Source organism: Echinops telfairi, unplaced genomic scaffold (assembly GCF_000313985.2).
Source record: "Echinops telfairi isolate 266 unplaced genomic scaffold, ASM31398v2 ScPeMD7_23;HRSCAF=83, whole genome shotgun sequence".
Classification (NCBI taxonomy): Eukaryota; Metazoa; Chordata; class Mammalia; order Afrosoricida; family Tenrecidae; genus Echinops; species Echinops telfairi.
This window is the reverse complement of record NW_022103920.1, coordinates 46,175,053-46,195,263: the sequence shown is the minus strand read 5'-3', so window position 1 is coordinate 46,195,263 and position 20,211 is coordinate 46,175,053. Positions and strand designations below refer to the sequence as shown.

The window sequence follows — 20,211 nt, the reverse complement described above, 5'->3', positions numbered from 1 at the left end:
AGGACAAAAATTTAGAATTGTGATTAGGCAGTGTTAGTGAGCAGTTTGTCGACATCCCTCTAAACCTGGTGAAGAACTAAAACATCAATATCTCCTCTAACCATTGTGGGGAAGACATTTTTTATCATTTCTTTAATTCTTAAAAAAAAAGGCTGGTTAGGACAAGGAGAAATAAGATAATCGGGAGTCAAGGGAACAGTTTTCCTCAATGGGTATACCAGTAAAGAATAAATGGAGAGAAGAACCTCACCAATAGACTGAGCTCGTTCCCCACCCCCCACCCCGGTATAAAAAGAACTGTTATGTTAGGTTCCTTCACATGGATTCTGATTCATAGGGACCGTATGAGTAGAATTGTCCCATAGGGTTTTCTTGGCTGTAATCTTTGTGGAAGCAGCTCATAAGGTCTTTTTCCCACAGAGCCGTTAGACGTTCTGTTGGGCCAAATGCTTAGCTGGTGCACCATCAGGACTCCTTAGAAAGCACAAGTTCAAATTCATTGTCATCAAGTCTATTCCAACTCATAAAAACCCTGTAATAGGACCAAGTGAACTGCTTCTTGGAGTTTCCAAGAACTTAAATCTTTACAGGAACATACAGCCTCACTTTCTCCCTTTCAGCAGCTGGTGGGTTCAAACCACTCACCTTGTGGTTAGCAGCTCAATGCATAATGACCCACTACACAACCAGAGTTTCTGTAAAGAGCAATCTGTATAAGGAAGGCTCTCATTTTGATTTTTCTGCAGGTATTAGCCTTGCAACAACAAATATTATGATGTGTGAGTCATTCATGCTGGAAATAAATGTTCTAATTTATTTTGTAGCCTCTGTGAAGCTTGGGTTGTTTACTCAAGCTTGGCTGCGATTTTAAGCACTGGAGATGCGACATTAACAACATAAAAACTCAATGCCAAAACTACTGCCACAGAGTCAATTCTTACTCATCATGACTCTGCAGGATGTCCAAGTCTGCAAATCTTTAGGGAAGAAGAGAACCTCATATATTTACTATGGAGAGGCAGTGGGTTTGAACTGTTGACTTTGGAATTAGCAGCCCAATACCTTAATTTACAGTATAGTGAGAGTCAGAAAAGAGTTAACTGAACTAAAACAACATCAAAATAAATGTGAGTCTGTGACTGTTTATAAATGAAAATTACATTGGGCTCTCAGTACACAACACAAGGAGGCAGGAAGCAACTCAATCGGACAAGGGGAAGTTCCTTGTCGAAGTGCTGACTAGTCGAGAGCACTACAGGATAATAAAAAAATTGCAGTAGCTCATGAAAAGATGCAAGTGATTCACTGTAGTAAATCATTCACATACTTGGCCATGTAATAAAAGAGCTGCTAAAAGGCAGTCTGTCCTCAGGAGCCATTTGTTGCCTTTTGTTCATGTGGCACAGTACACGCACGTATCTAGACTTTCTAGTATCTGTCAGTTTTTACCTAATAGACACTTGGGTCCCAAGAGGCCAGAGCCCAAGAGGCTAGAACGTTCTTGGAGAGTAAAACAAGCACATAGAACATATTTCAAAAGATTGACTGATGCTACCCACTCCATATTTCCTATTTGACTTGAGTATGGGTGCTAAATTATTGTAGCAAATACTTGATTTTAAAACTTTAATGGGAAACATTAGGTAGAGGAAGTATATCACAATTTGCTTTGCAAATTTCATAGGGCTACTGCCTAGAAAACCCAGGCAGATTTTTCTTCCAACAACTCCATTAGTATCTGTATATAGTGTCTGATGCAATAGGGAAACTGACATAGACACTTTTAAGTATGCAACTATTTGACTCAGGGGATGAAAATTCGTGGACTGCCATACACTTTCAAAAAGAAAACTCTCTATTCAACATAGCTTTCAAAGGGACTTGTCTGATGTATCTTTACTAGCAAAATAACAGGTTCCCTATTTGTCTGCCCCCAGGCAAAACACCTATATACCCAAATTCCCAGTGAACATTGAAAAGTGACAATTATTTTTCAAAACATATTGGAAAGAGTCCCATTCTGCATGTTTCAATTAGAATTACCTAACCCTGAGTCCCTGAAGACACCTCTAAACACAAAGGAAATAAAGCACAGCTATCTACACACACATGCACACCCAGAGGAGAGAGGCTTTTAAGTACCATCTCCCTAACTATCTTGAGTTGTACAAGAGTGCGTTGGCCAATACAGCAACAAAACCATCTTGGAAGTGTAGTTGAACTGCAAGTGCTCATTCAAGGTAGTTAGCTGCGACGGGATGATAACTTACTAGGCCGCGGAATCATTGAGCTGGTACTCTCGGGATCTGTTGAAACAGGCTTGGACCCCGCTGTCTTTCCACAATCGCTTGATAACACCAGCAAGTTCTGTAGTCATGAAGCCCTCTTCCGCCGCACCAGCAAGCACAAAGAGTTGGCGGGCATCGTCCTACACAAATACAAAGGGAAGTTACAGATTTTTAAAACATGAACACGCAAAGCATTACAATATGAATTTTCCTCCCCCCACCCCCAAAAGAGTGTAGTTAAAGTCCTAGTTGTGTTAGCAAACATTTTGTGTTAGCACTATCCAGCAAGGCACTATGAAGCTGCGGGAGAGTGACTGCAATTCTACTTTATGAATGGATGTATCAAAAAATCCTCTTTCTATTGTATGCTGTGAACTGAAGAGGGTCATTTTTGAGAAAACAAAACAGCCAATATCTTCCCCCACCTAAAAAGATCCTACCACTCTTAGAATTTATATGCAAATACAAGGAAATTAAGGGCACATATGCTTTAGAACCGTAGGCTATGTTCAGAGAACAATCAGTGAAGAGTAAGAAAGAACAGGGTCACAAAATGGTCTGGGAGTTTCTGGAGACTTTGAAGTATGCCTAAGTCAACACCTGTCAGCCAGATGTGGCTGTGTTGCTGCTGGGTGCTGTCAAGTCCATTGTAACTCACAGTGATCCCATGTGGCAGAACAGCGCAGCACGAGAGCTTTGTCTGGACTGTCATCTTTACAGAACTGCAGTTCTCAACCTGTGGGTTGCGACCCCTTTGGGGGTGGAATGACCTTTCACAGGGGTCACCCGATTCATAACAGTAGCAAAATTACAGTGATGAAGTAGCAATGAAAATAATGTTATGGTTGGTTGGGGGGGGGGGTGGGTCACCACAACATGAGGAACTGTATATAAGGGTTGTGGCATGAGGAAGGTTGAGAGCCACTGTTATGGTTGGATACCACCAAGTCTTTCTCCCAGGAAGCTCCCCCTGCCAGTCCTTTGATTAGAAGTCAAGCACGCAGGACTGCACCACCAGGGCTCGTTGGCAAGGGCTTAGAATGGGTATTTGCTCGCCCAGGCACAAGAAACAAAAATAAGCTCAACTTTCTAGTAAAAATACCCATAGTTACAAGATGATATCATGGAAACAGTTTTAAGTGAAAGAATGATGTACACTAGCTTAATAAAATTTAAATTTTGAGGAGGCAAATATTTGTAATTATTCTCATCCATAAGTAAACAACCGCTCGAGGTCATTATAATCTAATGGAAATATAATGTGAGCCACATGAGAACCTTATGTGAAATTCTAAACTTAATAACAGCTTAATTTTTTTTAAAAAACAGGTAAAACAGGCAACAAAAATTTTAGCAAAATGTTCTTAAGCGTTATATCAAATGTATTATCATTCCAACAAGCGTTCAACATGAAAACCAATGCAATATTTCGAACATGTGTTGATCTAGAAAACTGGTGTGTATCCCGTAGTAACACGTTGATAGTGCAGCTCCTTGCAGTGAGGTGAAATTACTCAGTGTGATCCCTTCATCCAGAGTCTGTAATTGCCACCAAATGACTCAGTGGGAGCAGGGAAATAAGGTGTAGAGGACTCTAAAGAGGGAAGTGGTCAGTTTTGCTAGTGCTCTGGTTTTAAGTAAGCTATCTCCTAAACAGGAAGGGAGATAATCCTAGGGGCACTACGAATTAAAAGCTATGGGTGAAGAATGTCCAATATTCCCGTGTGGAGAGGCAGCAGAGGAGCAACGCTGAGACCATGAAACAGCGCAGAAGAGCGGTGCTGAAACTGCGAGACCGAGCAGCAGGCTTCCTGGCCACAAAACAAGTAAAGCCGAGGGCTTTGCAGGGGAGGCCTGGGGGCTGCCCGTGGCTGAGAGGCTGAGGAATGGACTTCTAAAGAGATGCGCCTGTTGGCATGCCCCAGAAGAGTTGTGCTGGACAAAAGAAGTGCATCCTTAATGTGTTCTGACCTTGACTTGTAACCTGTTAACTTCCTAATCAATCCACATAATCATGAGTATTGTCTGGGAGCCCTGTGTGGCCATTGCAATGGATTCTCAAACCCAGCAGCGAAGTAGGCTGGTGCTGGAGGGATGACTGATGATGGAGACATATGGAAGGTGGAGGGAGGCATGGCTGACCTCTGCCTCACAGAAATCATCCTTGGGCAGATGAGGAACTGGACTCTCCTTCCCTCTAATGAAGCTAGAGATTATGCACGGTCCCCGTGCACTTTCCTCACTACTGTACTGAAGAGTATGTTGCTTATTGGCCCAGTTGTGAGCATTTTTGTTTTCATAATGTGAGGTGTCCTGATGTGCTAGACTGTATATTGGGAGCCCTGGTGGTGCAGAGGTTACACTTTAGGCTGTAATCTGCATGGTTGGCAGTGTGAAACCCGCAGCAGCTCCGCCTGAAACACGGGGCTTTCTGAAACTCCTGTGAACAGTGACAGTCTCTGACAGCCAGAGGGGGTCACTGTGAGTTAACATTGACTCAGTGGCAGTGAGTTGAGTCTGAGGAGTATAGTCTTTGTTCTCCAGAATGAAGTGCTTCAAGTAAGCCAGGTGGTATCTTCAATATACTGAAGACTGTTCATGAATCTCCCTCCAATTTTAGTGCCATGTTCTTCTTCACATAGTCCAGCTTCTCAGATTATTTGCTCAGCATACGAAGAGAAAAAGAATGGTCAAAGAATACAATCCTGACCTACTCCTTTACTGATTGTAATGTAACTACACAACATCCCTTGGTCGGTTCAAGTGACTGTTACTTGACTCATTATAAGTCTGAGAGAGCACAAAGTAGTGTTGTGTAATTCCCATTCTCTGCAATGTTATACATGATTTTCCATGCACCATACAGATGAATTCCTTTGTATAATCAATAAAATGCAACCACATACTTTTTGGGTATTCTCTTTCAGCCACAGTTCATCTAATATTAACAGTAATATCCTGCATTCCACATCTTCTAAATCCTACTTGAATTTCTGGCTCTGATAGCAAGGCTATTCACATTCCTCAAAGATGGGGAATTCACTGGAGGCTTAGTCCCTGTGGGGACTCTGCAAATGGATTTGGATCTCCCACTGGTGATCACAGCCTTCTGCAAACGGAGTGTTCAGATTTTAAGCTCTGATACGATTCCCCCTTCAGAGTTAGCTTTATCCTTACAATCCTTGGATCACACAGGCGGGCATACTTCTTCCATGTGGACTTAGTTAACCCCCTCACTAAGATGGCTGCTTGTTTTAAGACAAGCCTTTAAGACTCCAGAAGCAATTCTTTCTGAAATATGGGCACAATCTTTTCTTTTCTTTTTTTCACCACAATTTTCTAAGCACCGAGATCTTCAGTAAGCTATTCATGAGGGAAAGTTCTGAGGAGGATCATGTCATAAAAATTAATTGTTCTTTGATGGAGTCTAGAATTAAGTGTGAGACCCATATTCCTTCATATGTATATGGTCTATATATGGCTCTGGTTCACTTTAGAAACATCATTATCATTTTATGAGAGAAAACAATATAAATCATCTCCCTCGGGCATAATTTAGCAAATGTTATAGAATTTAAAACACTGTTGAGAAAATGAAATTCTATATATATAGGCCAGTTTTTTAGATCAAAATGAACTGTGGACTTACGGTATATAGATTAAATGCTTACTGGTTACTACTTACACAAACAATCATGGTGACTGTTAAAGCCAAACTTCCAATAACAGTCATTCAAAGAGAAAGAACCATGCTTACAAGACTAATACATGCCAAGAGAGCATTAAAATAAAAAATAACATGGTGGTCCCAGGACATAATTCATTGGATACCCACTAGCAAGAGATCTGAACCAAAGTCCAGTAACCACCAATTCCATAACCTTGGGCTAGAAGGCATCTGCTTCTTCTCACACTAGGGCATTTCAGGCTTAAGTCCAAAGAAGTATGTCAGTAGTCCCATAAATCTGCAACAGGCGAGTTTGAGGCAAAAGCCAATGTGTTTATCAGGCTCTCCATCTGGAATCTTGTGGGTGTGGCCGATGAAGGATGTAGTGCGTCCCTAAAGCACGGAGTCTAAAGTTCCAGCGGTCTAGAGCACAAGGCCTGGATCACCAAGAGCTGGGTAGAAACTAGGTTGAAATGTCTGATTAGGAACACAGCATTGGGTGCATTCTCCTCTTGGGGTTTATGTAAGAATTGTAAAGTAGTGTTTCCCATAGGAGGTTGCTTCAACAGGTTTACCAACCAACAGAGTATTATGCCTTCTCTAAGACATACATGCCCTACCCCCAATCCTGATTTGAATTTCCTGTAAGGTTCACTTATCACTCTTCAAGGAGTGTTGCTTTGGGGTGGTGTTAGCACGATATTATATGGCAGCAACAGAATGGTCTTCTCCCACTTCCCCCACCATGAGAAACTGATCCCAGCTAAGGATAAGTCTCCTCTGTCAAAGTGGTTTTTAAGATGTGCATATAAAGGGGGCGATAGAGACACCTGGCAGGTATCTACCTCTTTGACGGGGAGACTGGTTCAGAAGATTGTGTGATCTGAGAGCAGAAGCCTGCCTTTGTCTTGGTGTTTGTTCTTGTGTTTCCACCCTATTTCCAAACCAATATTGCCACAGAAATAAAATTGTACAAAGCATAAATCTGCTATTTATTAACTAGCAGAGTTAATATAAAAATGTCAGTTGTTATAAATCTACGCCATCAAGTTAATTATAGGACAGAGCAAAACTGTCCATAGGTTTCCAAACGTGTCATCTTTCATTTCTACCATTAACTTGTGCAAACAGGTAGCAGTTTGTTGGCAGGACAGTGCTACACGTAGGACGCCTGGAGCGGGACAGCTCTAAGTGAAGCACTGCGTACCACCGACCCAAAAGCCCGTACACCATGCTGCCCTAGGTCCACAGTCGAAACATAGTTGTGTAAATTATAGACACGGGGTCCACAGATGAGCTTCCACATTCTAAGAACATTCTGAAAGAATATCCGGGACAAAATTGTCTCGCTCTCTGTCAGCCTTTAAAGGAATTTGGTTTCCTCTCATTTTAAACAGCTAATGTTCAATCTCCTGGGAAAATCTGGTAAGTGACAAGTATTAGGCAAAGCAAAGCAAGTTATTCACCATCTTTAACATGTTTATATCTTCTTAGCAAATTCTCACCAATTAATCTGTGTAGTGAATGGAAACCAAGTCGAAATACTAAAGGGTCATTTTTGTTTATTTTGCATTGTAACAAAGATGAGAAAAAAAGTAGGGCAATTCTCAAGATCATCTGGAATAGAAATGCATAATTGCCTTCGTATTTTGGATAGCTGAATAATAACAAGTGGATGAGTGATTTCACTCTAATGCTAACAATTAATGTTATTAAGCAACAGGAACTAAACATAATTTTTATAATAATACACAGTTGTCAAAATAAAAATGTCCCCTCCACTTGCTGTCCAGGCTAACGAAATTTCCATGAGAAAAATGATCATGTTTAATTCATCTTTATATTCTTTAGCACAATTCCAAGAAGTTGTTAGCATTTTAATAATTGTGTATAGGTAAGGCAACACAAAGCATGGATTAGACCAATCTAAAGTAATATGCAATTATGAGACCTTTGGATAAAGGAGTTACTGAAGATGGCTAAATCAAAACCAAGAAGCATGGGCTGAAGGTGACAAGAAACAGCTAATGAATCTAAACGTCACTGGCCAAACTTAGCCTAGTAAAATGAAACAAGACCAAAGCAGACTTAGGTGTTGATTTCAAAATGCCACACAAACATTTTTATTTTTTTGTACTGAACTTCCGCAATGCATTTTTTCTTTCTGGTGAAAATCTAGAGTTAAGTGTCATTTCTAGTTATGTGCACATTCTTGTCATCCCTCTCCAAATCAATCCCCCGCAACTGACTTCAACTCCTTCCCCCTGAGCTTCTCTTCGACCATTTCCAGTTGCTTTGTCAGCTGGATCTCACAGAAGTCATTCTTTAAACGAGGAAAATGCTCAAGGAAAACTTGCCTAACTTAATGCGATAAACTGATTCTGATGTTCAAATCAGGCTTTAGGAGATAGTTTCTGTTTATAGATTTAAGATTCTCTCAGGGCAGTAATTTGGGGGCTTTATCCAGCCTCAGTGACTCCAGAAAGGCTATCAGATAACTGATGAAAAACAAAAGCAAAACCTTGTGGTAAGATAGCTGTTATTTCTGGTTGGTCCTGGGATTAAGTCCAAGTTATGTAGAGAAAGAAACACATAAAAATAGGAAATGACATTCCTTGGGAGAAAAGAAAAACAACAAACAAAAATATGCATAAAAGTGGCTTGGACTGCTCCTCCTTTGCCTCCTTAAGGGGGCATTTAAGGAGGAGAGACAAAGTAGAGGCAAAGATCCTTCATTGCCTCCTTATTAAAAGCTTTTCCTCTCAATAAGTGCAGAGAAGGTGTGAATTCTGAATATTATGTACAGCAATTTGGTAAAAGTTTAAATGATCGCAACTAAAATCAGTATACAGTAAAATTATATAAATATTTCTTAATCTAAGGTTGATTCTCTTCTGTATAAAACTAAAAACTAAAGAAGAATCTATTGAATTAATAAATGATAAATACATTCCACTAACTTTGAAGCCTCTTTGTGTGTATATACACATACATACATATACATGTATGTATGTGTAAGCAGGCACATATACATCTGTATCTATCTACGTAGATATAGACAGACAGACAGACAGACAGATAGGAGTTGTAGTAGCACTATGGGTTAAGCACTGGACTGTTAACCATAAGCCATTGGGAAACCCACCAGCCACTCTGGTGAAGAAAGACGAGGCTGTCTGCTTCCTTTTTTTTTTTTTTAATTTTTTTGAGGCTGTCTGCTTCTATGAAGATTTACAATCTCAGAAATTCTAAGGAGTAATTCTGCTGTCCTAGAGGATCCCTATGAATTGGAATTGACTCAACAGCAGTAGGGCTTTAGGGTCGGGTAACACAGACACAAAGACACACTGACACAAACACACACAAGTGCTTCTAAAATAAGTTTGTGGGAAAAATTCCATCAGCTTTTAATTCTACTTTTCCATGAACTTTTTGAAGTCCCTTTGCATATGTCAATGTGCATGACCCCAATGATACAGGACGAAAAGGCGATGGCGTCTCTACACAGAAAATATTCATGGCACTCTTAACATTGAATATAATATGCCATATACAATACGCATATTGAGTACAAAAATATAACAAGAGAAGGAGGGAGTACAGTTGTAGGAGTACTGATATAATAATTTTGTCTTTAAAATTAAGCTAGGGATGCTTTCCTGATAAACAGGAATAGTAAAGCCCTGTAATACAAATAAGCAAATATGAAATAAGAAGATGAAGGTAGCATGGTAGCTCAGCTGGAGAGAAATAATATGGACTAGAGCGGGAAGGAATGCTTTCAGCCAAGCTGAAAGCAAGTGACCAGGCCAAATAAATAAACCAAGGCACGAGTACTGGGTCCTAATCTTCACATTGCAATACATAAGAGAGAAAAGAAAGCAAAAATGCTTATTTCCTTTAATGGGAGAATACATTTTAATATAAAATCAAATCTAATGTTTTACATTGGTTGGTAACCTCAAACCTAATGGTACCCTTCCAGGACTCATCTTCCTTACTAGTAAGATAAAACTGTAACAACATCACTGGTGCCTCCACGAGTACCCTTTAAAGTCCATGGATTCCTGTTCCGATGAACCAAACTTAAACAGCATTGTTCATTCTATAAGATTGCTTTTTAGTCTGGGCGTGAATACAATGATTACATCATTTCAGCATTCCAAATTCTAAAAACAGATGTCAAGAAGTGCCCCTCTAAGCAGCTTACTTATGGTTATGCAGGGGTGCCCAATACAACTGTTATACAGAAAATCCTGTAATCATTATTGAGCTGCCCAAAACTCTTCTGATGAATAAGGAAAGTAGAATAATGATGAAGAAAAATATATAATCCTGTATATTCACTCACTTCTAAAAGCCTCTGACTCATTCTGTTCACTTCTATGTTTTAAGAATTCACTTTCTAAATGAATTGCAGATTATGTGGTATGAAATTATCATTCAAGTTCTCCCTCCCTGCTGCATCAGGTATGCTTCCACAAATTTAGTAACTTACCGCCCGAGCTGAGTCACCAAAGTCTATCTTCAACCTCCCCATGGCTCGAATGATGGCAATAATTGACTGGATAGTGTTGCTGTAGACCACTGCTTTGTATTGTTTGCATTCCTCTTCCGAATAACCAGCTTCGTGGATAATTCTAAGGAGGGGAAAGGGAGAATAAAAAATAAATATGTTTACTTTCTTTGATGGGAGGATACATTTCAATATAAATATCAATGTTAATGTTTTAAATTTACTTACTTCATTTGCTTTACAATTGTACTTTTCCCAGATTCACCGGCACCTAAAAATGTAGAATAAGGCATTCTTAGCAACTTCACATAGGTATATCTACTCCCTTCCCAGGAAAAAACACACATTATTTCTTGCATAGTTGAATTTTATTTTCTATCAAAATACAGTTTATTAGTTTCAGATATACAGGTTATCCTCAAAATGAATCATATTTGTGAAAAATTACTTCATGATATGTAAATTAAATAAGCTTAATTGAAAACAAATGTTTTCATTATTTGTATAGATTCCCTAAAGCTTTAAAAATTCAATTTTCTGTAATTAAATTGAAAAATTATAAATTAATTTTTTTTATTTTTTTCCCAAGTAGAAGAAGTTCAACTGGTCAGCCAATTATTATAATATTAAACTTTGGGTCATATGAAGTAGAAGACAGTGATACCAAAAAACCCCATGAAAAGTAATTTAAAAATATTTCGTGTTAAAATAGCTGTATCTCACATAATATTTATTCAACAACCATTGTTTTCAGACCTAAAACCAGAATCAGCACTATTTGTTAACAAGGGGACTACAGTGGTATGCTCCACAGAAAGGTCTCCTCTTGAGTTTCTTTACCTTCGGCCACCCAAGTCACAAATCTGGGACCCATTCTCAAATTTCCTTCTTCACTTTCCATGTATTCAGGGACCCTTCATGATTTGAGTCCCCAGAGTTAAGCCATCTTAACATAGAAATGAAGAATCTTGGTAGCTTAATGGTTACGCACATGGCTGCTAACCAAAAGGTTGGCAGTTCAAACCTGCCCCATTGTTCCGTGAAAGAACAACCTGATATGCTTCAGGTACTATTACAGCCAAGACAACCCTATGAGATTGTTCTCTGCTGTCATACCAAATCTCTATGGGTCAAAATCAACTGAATGTTACCCAATAGCAATATGAGACTATTACTAACGAAACCGCTGCTGATGAATGCAGGTCCCACTTTAATATTCATCCCACCTAAAAGCGGCCTCCAAATGAAGTCTTTTCCAGACTCCTCCTCCTGATTGCAGGTTACTGTGAATATCTCAGGGTAGACTATAAAACCAAAGAGGCTGTGACCGGTCCATCATCTGGTTTCCTGCTCCCGTTCACCAAGACTTCACATCCTGTTTGAGAGTCACGGCTCAGGATTCTAAACACTCAGCGCTGGTATTCCTATTTCCCCAAGGCCATCCGCCAGGCTTTATTGACGTTATGGCTTATTGAACCATCTGCAGTTCCAAGAACGCCTACTGCTGACCACACCACATACTCCCAAACATACCATTTTCCTTGCGTTCACTTCTCCATTGTCCAAACGCGATTTCTTCCTCTTGATCTACTAGTCTGGTGATACTCTTTATCAATCATCAAAATTTATCTCCTTCGCCACATGTTCCTGACTCACTGTAGATGTAATCCATGGACCATTTCTCCTTGGATTCTCAACAGCCACCTTGTGCTACACACAGTCAACCATCTAGAATTACTTGAACTTCTGCTTATTATCTGTGACTAATACAATTAGACAGTAAACTTCTGTGCTTCACCTCTCCATTCCTCCCTATCTGCCTACAGATAGACACGTAAACCGTGAAAGAGGTCTGAGAACAGGTCATTTGAGTAAATCACCTATTTAAATTGGGCAGAGGGGTGGACAGTAGAATGCCTGAATTTAATTTGTGATTTAGTAATCAAGAATTTTTCCCAAGAAACCCTCACATTAAGTAGAAAAGAAGGAACTGAATAAACACCGAGGACTTTCTGCATTTACAAACAATTGTTGAATCTCTCAAGGCATCAGCCAATAAAAACAATTCCAAGATAAGCACCACATACTTATTAATCGATAACAGTGTACTCGGCTCTGTCAGAAGCACAATCACAGGCTGTATGGCTCACACATTGGTCCAATTCAGGAGTGGTTAACCCAAATAACATATCCTAGGCAGTTTCTGTCTGGTTAGTCCCCTGTACACTCCACCGTGGGACATCTAGAGGAGTACAAGTAGACGCGGCAGCTGCCATACACAGAGTTACTGAATCCATAGAGAAGGCCCATTCTTCTGATGAAGCAAGTCAGTGGCCGAAGGCAGACTAAATGACATAATATTTGAGAGGCACGTAAAGGAAGAAGCAGAAAGAGTAAGAATTAAGGTTGCTAGCAACTGAACTATGTGTATGGGATTAAAATTTTTAGAAACCCTATTAAGGAAGATTCAAATTGTCCTTGTGCTAGACATGATCTTTAAATTCTAATTTACTTTATATCTCTTAATCACCCTGGTAACATGGAACACTTAGTTTGGTTTTCAATGTGCATGTAGTAGATGATTTGTGTTTCAAAAAACTCCAGAAACCTGGTTGACACTAAAGAGTGAGTCATAATGTGATGCTGACAGAATAAAGTTAGAAAACACAGGGGGCACAGAGGATTAGGCAAGGGAAGAAGGGTACATTTTTCTAGCATGGTGGCACAGTGGTTAAGTTCTTGATTGCTAACTGAAAGTTCACTGATCTGAATCCACCAGCCCCGCTGTGGGAGAGGGATGTGACAATTTGCTTCTACAGAGATGCACGGCCGTGGCAGCACTCTAAGGCAGCTCTGCTCTGTATACCTGGTCATTTGACTCCACATCAACTGGATGGCGGCGGTCATGGGGAGCGCAACTAGTCCGCTATTCCATTGCATTTAGGTCAAGTGGCAGGTATGATGTGCTTTTAAGTATACCCATCCTACCAACAACCGCTGCAATATAAAACAAAGAATATACAACACAGATCAAGCAGGAACGATCAAAGCTTCGCATTGGGCCAATGTGATAAGAGTTGTACGAGCCCCCAATAAAATGATGAAAGAAAAAAAGATCTCTGGTAAGGTATTCCAAAGCAAAGATGTCACTTTGAGGACTAAGGTGCACCTCATTAAAGTCCTGGTGTTCTCATTCGTTTCTTTATATTCATTTAAAAACTGGACAAAGAATAAGAAAGCTTTAAGAACAACGAGTACTTTGAATTATACGATGAATAAGAAAGACGAATGAGTATTTTGAGTTATGATATTGGGGAAAAGAAATGAGTTGCCAGAAGAATGAACAAGTCTGTTCTGAAAGAAATGCAGCCAGAATGGTCTTTGGAGGTGATGATGATGAAATCAGAAGAGTCATGTAAGAGAAATATCCTCAACCAAATGGATTGATGGGAACTACAACATCGGGTTTACACATAGCAAGTAGGGAGCAGGACTGGGTACTGCTGCCATCTGCTGTGCACTGGAACCAGCTGGCTGGCGCATAACAAAAACGATTAAGAAATAAGAACTTCTGAGTCAGTTGAATGACTCCTTCCACCACAATGGGTCTATGTACTGGCAGGGTCTACGTCTGAGTTTAGAGGTGCCTATGGCATTTAAGGGACACTGGCGACACTGTCAGTAACCCACGATAGAGATGAGTTTATCCACTCCTGTGAAGACGTACAGCCTTGGAAACCCTACACAGAGTCACAATGAGTCAGAACGGACTTGATGGGCATAGGCTTGCGCTTTAACATCTTGAAGGAGGAACCTTGGTGGTGCAGTGATTAAAGCTCTCTGCCGTAAACCGAAAAGACAGCAGTTAAAACCCACCTGATTCTCCTAGAGTCAAATGTGGAGGTCAGCTTATGTAAAGACGACAGCCACGTAGCAGTTCTGCTCTGTCCTATAGCATCTATATAATGGAATCAACTCAACGGCAATGTTTTTAATTTGGGGAGGAAGACACTAAAGGAAGTGCCAAATATTACCTGTCTTGGGGGACTCCATTCATCCATCACCCTGGTTTGGCTCCGTCACCCAAATACCTCCCACCAAAGGCACAGTCATCTACTGACAGTTGGTTAATCCATCACGTTGAATACAAGCTATCACACCTCCCACCCCCACCCCCAAGAGTGATCTAGACTAAACTAATCCAGTTCTTTCCTTGATCATCTGTGTAAAATCCATCAGGAAATGTCACATCACGACAATAGTGTTAACTTCCGGTTTGCAGGAGTCATCTCCATGATCACCTCATGGAAGACACTAAAACGGTGAGGCCACAGCAGAGGGAAGCAGGCAGTCTATAGAACTGGGTCTCTCACTACTTGACACTTTTCGCGTTAGTTATGATGGAGATTTGAGCATTCAGCCAGAAGGGAGGGATAATCTAGTAAGTGCCATATTTGTCTGGGTAATATTTGGGAAACATGTCCTCTGTATATAATTTATGTAGAAAGACCTTTTGTACAGATTGAAAAAAATATTTTCCAAAAAAAATTAATTTTTTTATTTTTGTTTTACTAGTGCCACAAATGTGCGAGTGGTAACTCATTTGTCCAGTTCAAGATAAACTCTGTAGTTTTGTTTCCTAAAACTTGTTGTTAAAATGCCAAGACATTTGTGACTTTTGGGGAATAAAAGGTGTCACAGCATGAACCATTAAAGACTTGGGCAGAGCATACACTATATATCACCATGGTTATAACTAATGACAATCATACCTCCATTTCCAATCCATGAGAACCATTTAAGAGTTTGCTTTCTACCACATGAACCCAAAAGAGTTTGACTCATCTATGTGCTCAATAATATTACATTAATTAACTTTGAGTTAATAAGGGAAAAAAAGGTTATTAATGATGCATTTGCATCAAAATGAAGGTCATATTAAAAACACTGCTTCACAAAAGAAAGTTATAGAAGTTTAATGAGAAAAAAAAAGGTTCAAAGTAATTAGTCATTGTACAGGCCAGTGCAGGAGTATCTTAAATTTAAAAGAATCATAATGCACTATAAAAATATTTTTTAAAGAAATTATTATTGTTAATTGTGTGGGTATAATGATGGAATTATTGTTATTTTTTAAGGAAGTTGACTTTTGAGATATATACTAAAATATTTACATATGAAATGATGTTGGAGCCTAGAAGTTGCTTCATAAAAATCCACCAGAAGGCAGAAGAGAAAGTGGAAGTATAAATGATCTGAGCTAGATAGTGAGTTTAGTGATGAAGGTAGGTGATGAAATACATAGGCTTCAGATTCATTTTGTAACTCTCTGGATGTTTGTAATTATACGACAAGGTGTCATCATACAAAGCATTCTTTTATTTCTCTATCCTTCATAGTATATTTTACGTTGCAGCTACTAGGTTATACATTTCCTTGCAATGGCCACAGAGAACTCACCGACAATATTCATGTTTAAAGAGTTCATTTTAAGGAAATTGACAAGTTGCAATGTAGGCGAGAAGTGCTTAGGGTGTAGTTGTTCAGTCAAGACGTGGCAAAATTAGTTCAGGGATGTTCATCATGCTCAAATGGCCTGCACTCCACTCCATCCAAAGCCATTCCACTCAAGCTCCATGAATCAGTGAGGCCAGCTCCCTGATTAAATGCCCTGCAGTACCACACTGCACAAGCCAGCCTCCTGCCCCAAAGCACTCTGTGGTACATGCTCTGTGGACTGGGAAGTCCACCACTGTGTCTCACGCTCTGACTCCTGGTTCTGCTACCATTGCTGTGATGTCACAGTTGTCTAATGGTCCAAAAATGTTCACCACACAAGGATCTCAGGGTTCAGAGAACCTACTCTACTCTTACCTCCTGCTGGTAGTTAGATTCCAGAGTCTTGCTTCTCAGAGGACTCCTTTTATACCCAGCAGGATAGCACTCACAATGTAGGCTGTGAACAATTACAGCTGAATCCTATCAGTGCCTCCCCCCAACTTTTTACCCAAATCCAGGTAGGAAACGGTCCTTTGACGGAAGTTACAGAGATGTTCCCAGAAGAGCCATATAAATTGATTCACTGCCCCTGCTGTATAAAATTACTGCAATAAAATCATAGACATTTTTATCAAACAAGAAATGTTCTTTGAGTTTCGAGAGCAGAGGTCTGAGGGGTAAAATCAGGGCGATGGGATGGTGACAAGGTATCTTAGTGAAATGTCAAAAATGAGCAGGTTCTTTGTCATAATAGAAGAGTTTCCATGGTGCAACCCTGTTGCATTTTTTTCTCTATCGCACAAATGCAGTTTTTGAAACTAATTTATAATAAGGCCCTGTAATCATCTTGTGTCCTTCAGAAAAATCTATAAAGACTATGTCTTGGGACTCCCCCAACTCCAAAACAGTGACCATAAACTTCTGAGGTTATCTCTCTGCCTTTAATTTGCCTTTGAAGTCTTTTTGACTTCCTGTTGAATGTTTGATCCATCTAAAATATCTTGTTTTATGTGCAACATGCCCATAACTTCTCGCAAAGCTTCATGAAAGGGGAAGATACCCTCTTGTGTCTTATTAAAATTTTATATTAGCACTGAGTTCAAAATAGTCTATTTCCAAGACACAAAATGAAAGCATTTGGATGAGACACAGGCAGGTATACTGCTGAGAAATCTTGCCTGTAGTCAGCCAGACTGCAGAGGCACATTTGAACATGATCTGTTCAGAATAAACCCATATATAAAATAAGCTGCAATCCTAGGAGCAACACTTTTTGACTTAACTTTGGTGCTTAACAAGCAGTTTTATCAAAGGAAATTAAAAAAAATCATGTTGCTCCATTTTTTTCTAGCTCTTATAACATTATTGGCCATATTAAATTAATGCTAATTTTACTTTGAAATGTTTCGTGTAAAATGTTGGTTTTTGCTTGGGTCTTTACATAGCATTTAACATAACAGATCTAAAAGCATAAAATATTTTAGACCAATGCTAGTTATATACATTTACAAAAATAATTCAAAGCCAAAGACGGAGGATGTTTTTCTTTATTATGGAACCATATATTACTTGGTCTAAAGTTTAAGCGTACTGATGCTCAGGCTTTTGCTATGATATTTCTCTTCAAAGAGGGTAGTACAATTATTAATCTTCATAAACCTTCTGAATTTTTTTCCACTTAAGGAAGTAATTCTCCATGAGTCTTTTGCATTCCTGAAAACTCTGCCTTCTGGGCATTGGTATATATTTTTCTGAATTATTTTTTTAAGGATATATATATACAGAGAGCAGCTTTGGTAGACAGAAATAATGTCTCCAGCCAGAAGCAAGAGCAGGATTGTGCAGTGTCCAGTGTAATAGAGATGATGCACCCTCTGTGGCAATGGTGAAATAGGCTGACTGCCCAATCTGAAAATGTGAGTTACTTCAGTTCAGGGTTTCTCTTCTGCAACAGAACCCACAGCATGTGCTAGTCTCGTGGGCTTATCTTCCTCCTTGGCCCTGAGAACAATGCAGCAAAGTTGTGGATTCTGGCAAAATTACTGATTCTTTGGCTACTTGAGTTGCTGTAATTATTACATTCTTTTTTATCTTTGACCCAGGAATTTCATATCTTCTGTGAGCCTCTGTGAAACTGCAGGCAAGTAACTGTTATATAGGTTGACGTTTCAGAGCCTGAACAATTCTTGAAAAATGGGTTTGCTTAAATATTAATGTACATTGACATACCTTAACAGTCACTGTCTTCATTCAAATTCTTTAATATCATCCTTACATTTACTTTCTTTATCTCAATCTTATTTTAATACAATAATTTGGAGCATTCCCATATATAGGGGAATATAAGTATGTATACACACACACACACACACACAACCAAGAAGTATTAGTAAATGAACTTTAAAAAAAAATCACACTGGTCCATTTATTTATTTACATCATCTGGGAATTCATGAAGATTTAGATTTCATAGGCCTCACTCAAAGCATACTCATGCAGGAAGTCTGGTAGTGCAGTCTAGAAAAACTGTTGCCCTCACATGATTGTAAGCATACTCAAGATTGAGAACCACTAATGGAGAAGAAAAATCACTTCCCCTTTTTTTTTTAAAAAAAAGCCATGACCTAAATAATGAGCAATTAAATTGAGTAGCTATTAAAAGCAAACACATTGTTGAGTTATCCAGAATATTTTTTTTCCATTTGCAAAGAAAAGAATGTAAGCTTTTAAAGAATGACCTGATTATATTAGTTAGGTCTCAGAATAATAAATACTACAACATGAGATTAAACACAATTCCATATCACAATAAAAAAGTTAAATTTCAAACATATTTCATTTTAGAAGGGTAATTTTCAGTGCCAATTTAACTTGATTTTTATGGCCTTACTGTCCAAAGTACAGCAGCTGAAATGTTTTATGTAATGACAGCAGCCACATCTATAAAGAATGTGCAAATAAAAACTTTCAGCAATTAGACCATTTTAAATGTCCATAAATTTATGCAACATAAAAATAGAATTCTCCTCTAGTTTTCATTACAAGAACTATTTCTTAGTTGGATTAAAAAAATATTCCATGAAAAAATTAGGAATTAATTAGTGAGTGCAGTAAAATGGATAGATATTACATATTGCAAAAATCTCTATCATTCATATAGATTAACACAAAATAAAAAGAAATCTCAAGTTTTAGCAGAATCTAGTAATAAAAATGTATTATGAATTGCATGAACCTACATGATGGAAGCATCAACTGACAGAATTATAGAATAATACTTGCTCGCTAAAGAAACATAATATTTGGGGGGAGGGGGGGCTGAAGGGGAGAGATGAGGAAAAGCTCATGTTAAATCACATTTCATTAAGCTGATGAACTAGTTTCACATACAATCAATAAAGCACTCAAACTACTTTCTAGAACTCCATTCACCAATTCTAAATTTATCAATATGGATAAACATATCAGAGCAGTAAGAAACCAATGTGAAGAAACAGTAAAGATTAATAATCGACTTCAAACAATACATTGTTTCATTTTAAAACAAATTAGTCAGCAGTGAACCTTAAAACATATTTTTCCATTTTAGAGAACTCTGACATATAAATGACATCATTAATTAACACCAAAAAAAGGAAAAATTAATCCCAAAATGGCACCAGTATGACTTTGGTTGTCAGTCTTACTCTGGACCTGTCATCAGGGAAGACCACTTGCTAGAAAATTGCATCATGGTTGGGAATAAATGGGAACCAGCATCATCTTGATGTCAAGGAGTCTGATTTGAGTCTCAGCAAAATGGACTGATGGAGCAGCCTAGACAACAGATTCACACACAGCATTCTTGAAGAGAGTGAAGCACGTTTGCCTGGAAGCTACAGCACCTGACCACCACCACCAATGGAAGGTGAAAGTTGGGGGAAATACAGCTAGATTCTTGCCTAGATTCAATCTCTTTAAAACACCTGCACCATGGCAGCACTGCCTCTGGAAATCGGCTCTTTGCAGACAGATACTACCTATCTGTTTTATTTGTTCTTCTCTCCTTCAGCAATCCTCCCACTGCATTCTATATTTTTCTTTAGGGTACTACTCACATTTCCAATCTTCCCTTTTTGCTAGTAGTGAGTCGCATCACCAAATCTCTCACGGATGTCATATGATATGTGCATAAAACGAAAATGCAGCCTGGGATTCACTCTCTCCTTCCCATTTCTAAGCAGCTGGAAAATGCTGTTTCC

The 20,211-nt window shown here is 38.9% G+C and overlaps 1 protein-coding gene across 1 annotated transcript in view; it reads right to left on the bottom strand.

The window, feature by feature from the left end:
• Positions 1-20,211, bottom strand: part of GNAI1 (G protein subunit alpha i1) — an 83,413-nt gene that overhangs the window by 19,736 nt on the left and 43,466 nt on the right. The window contains exons 2-4 of the mRNA XM_004702621.3: positions 10,700-10,742; positions 10,454-10,595; positions 2,271-2,428 (exon numbers count right to left, since the gene is read on the bottom strand). Of these exons, the coding sequence (XP_004702678.1) occupies positions 2,271-2,428; positions 10,454-10,595; positions 10,700-10,742 (343 nt within the window). The remainder of the gene's footprint in view (positions 1-2,270; positions 2,429-10,453; positions 10,596-10,699; positions 10,743-20,211) is intronic.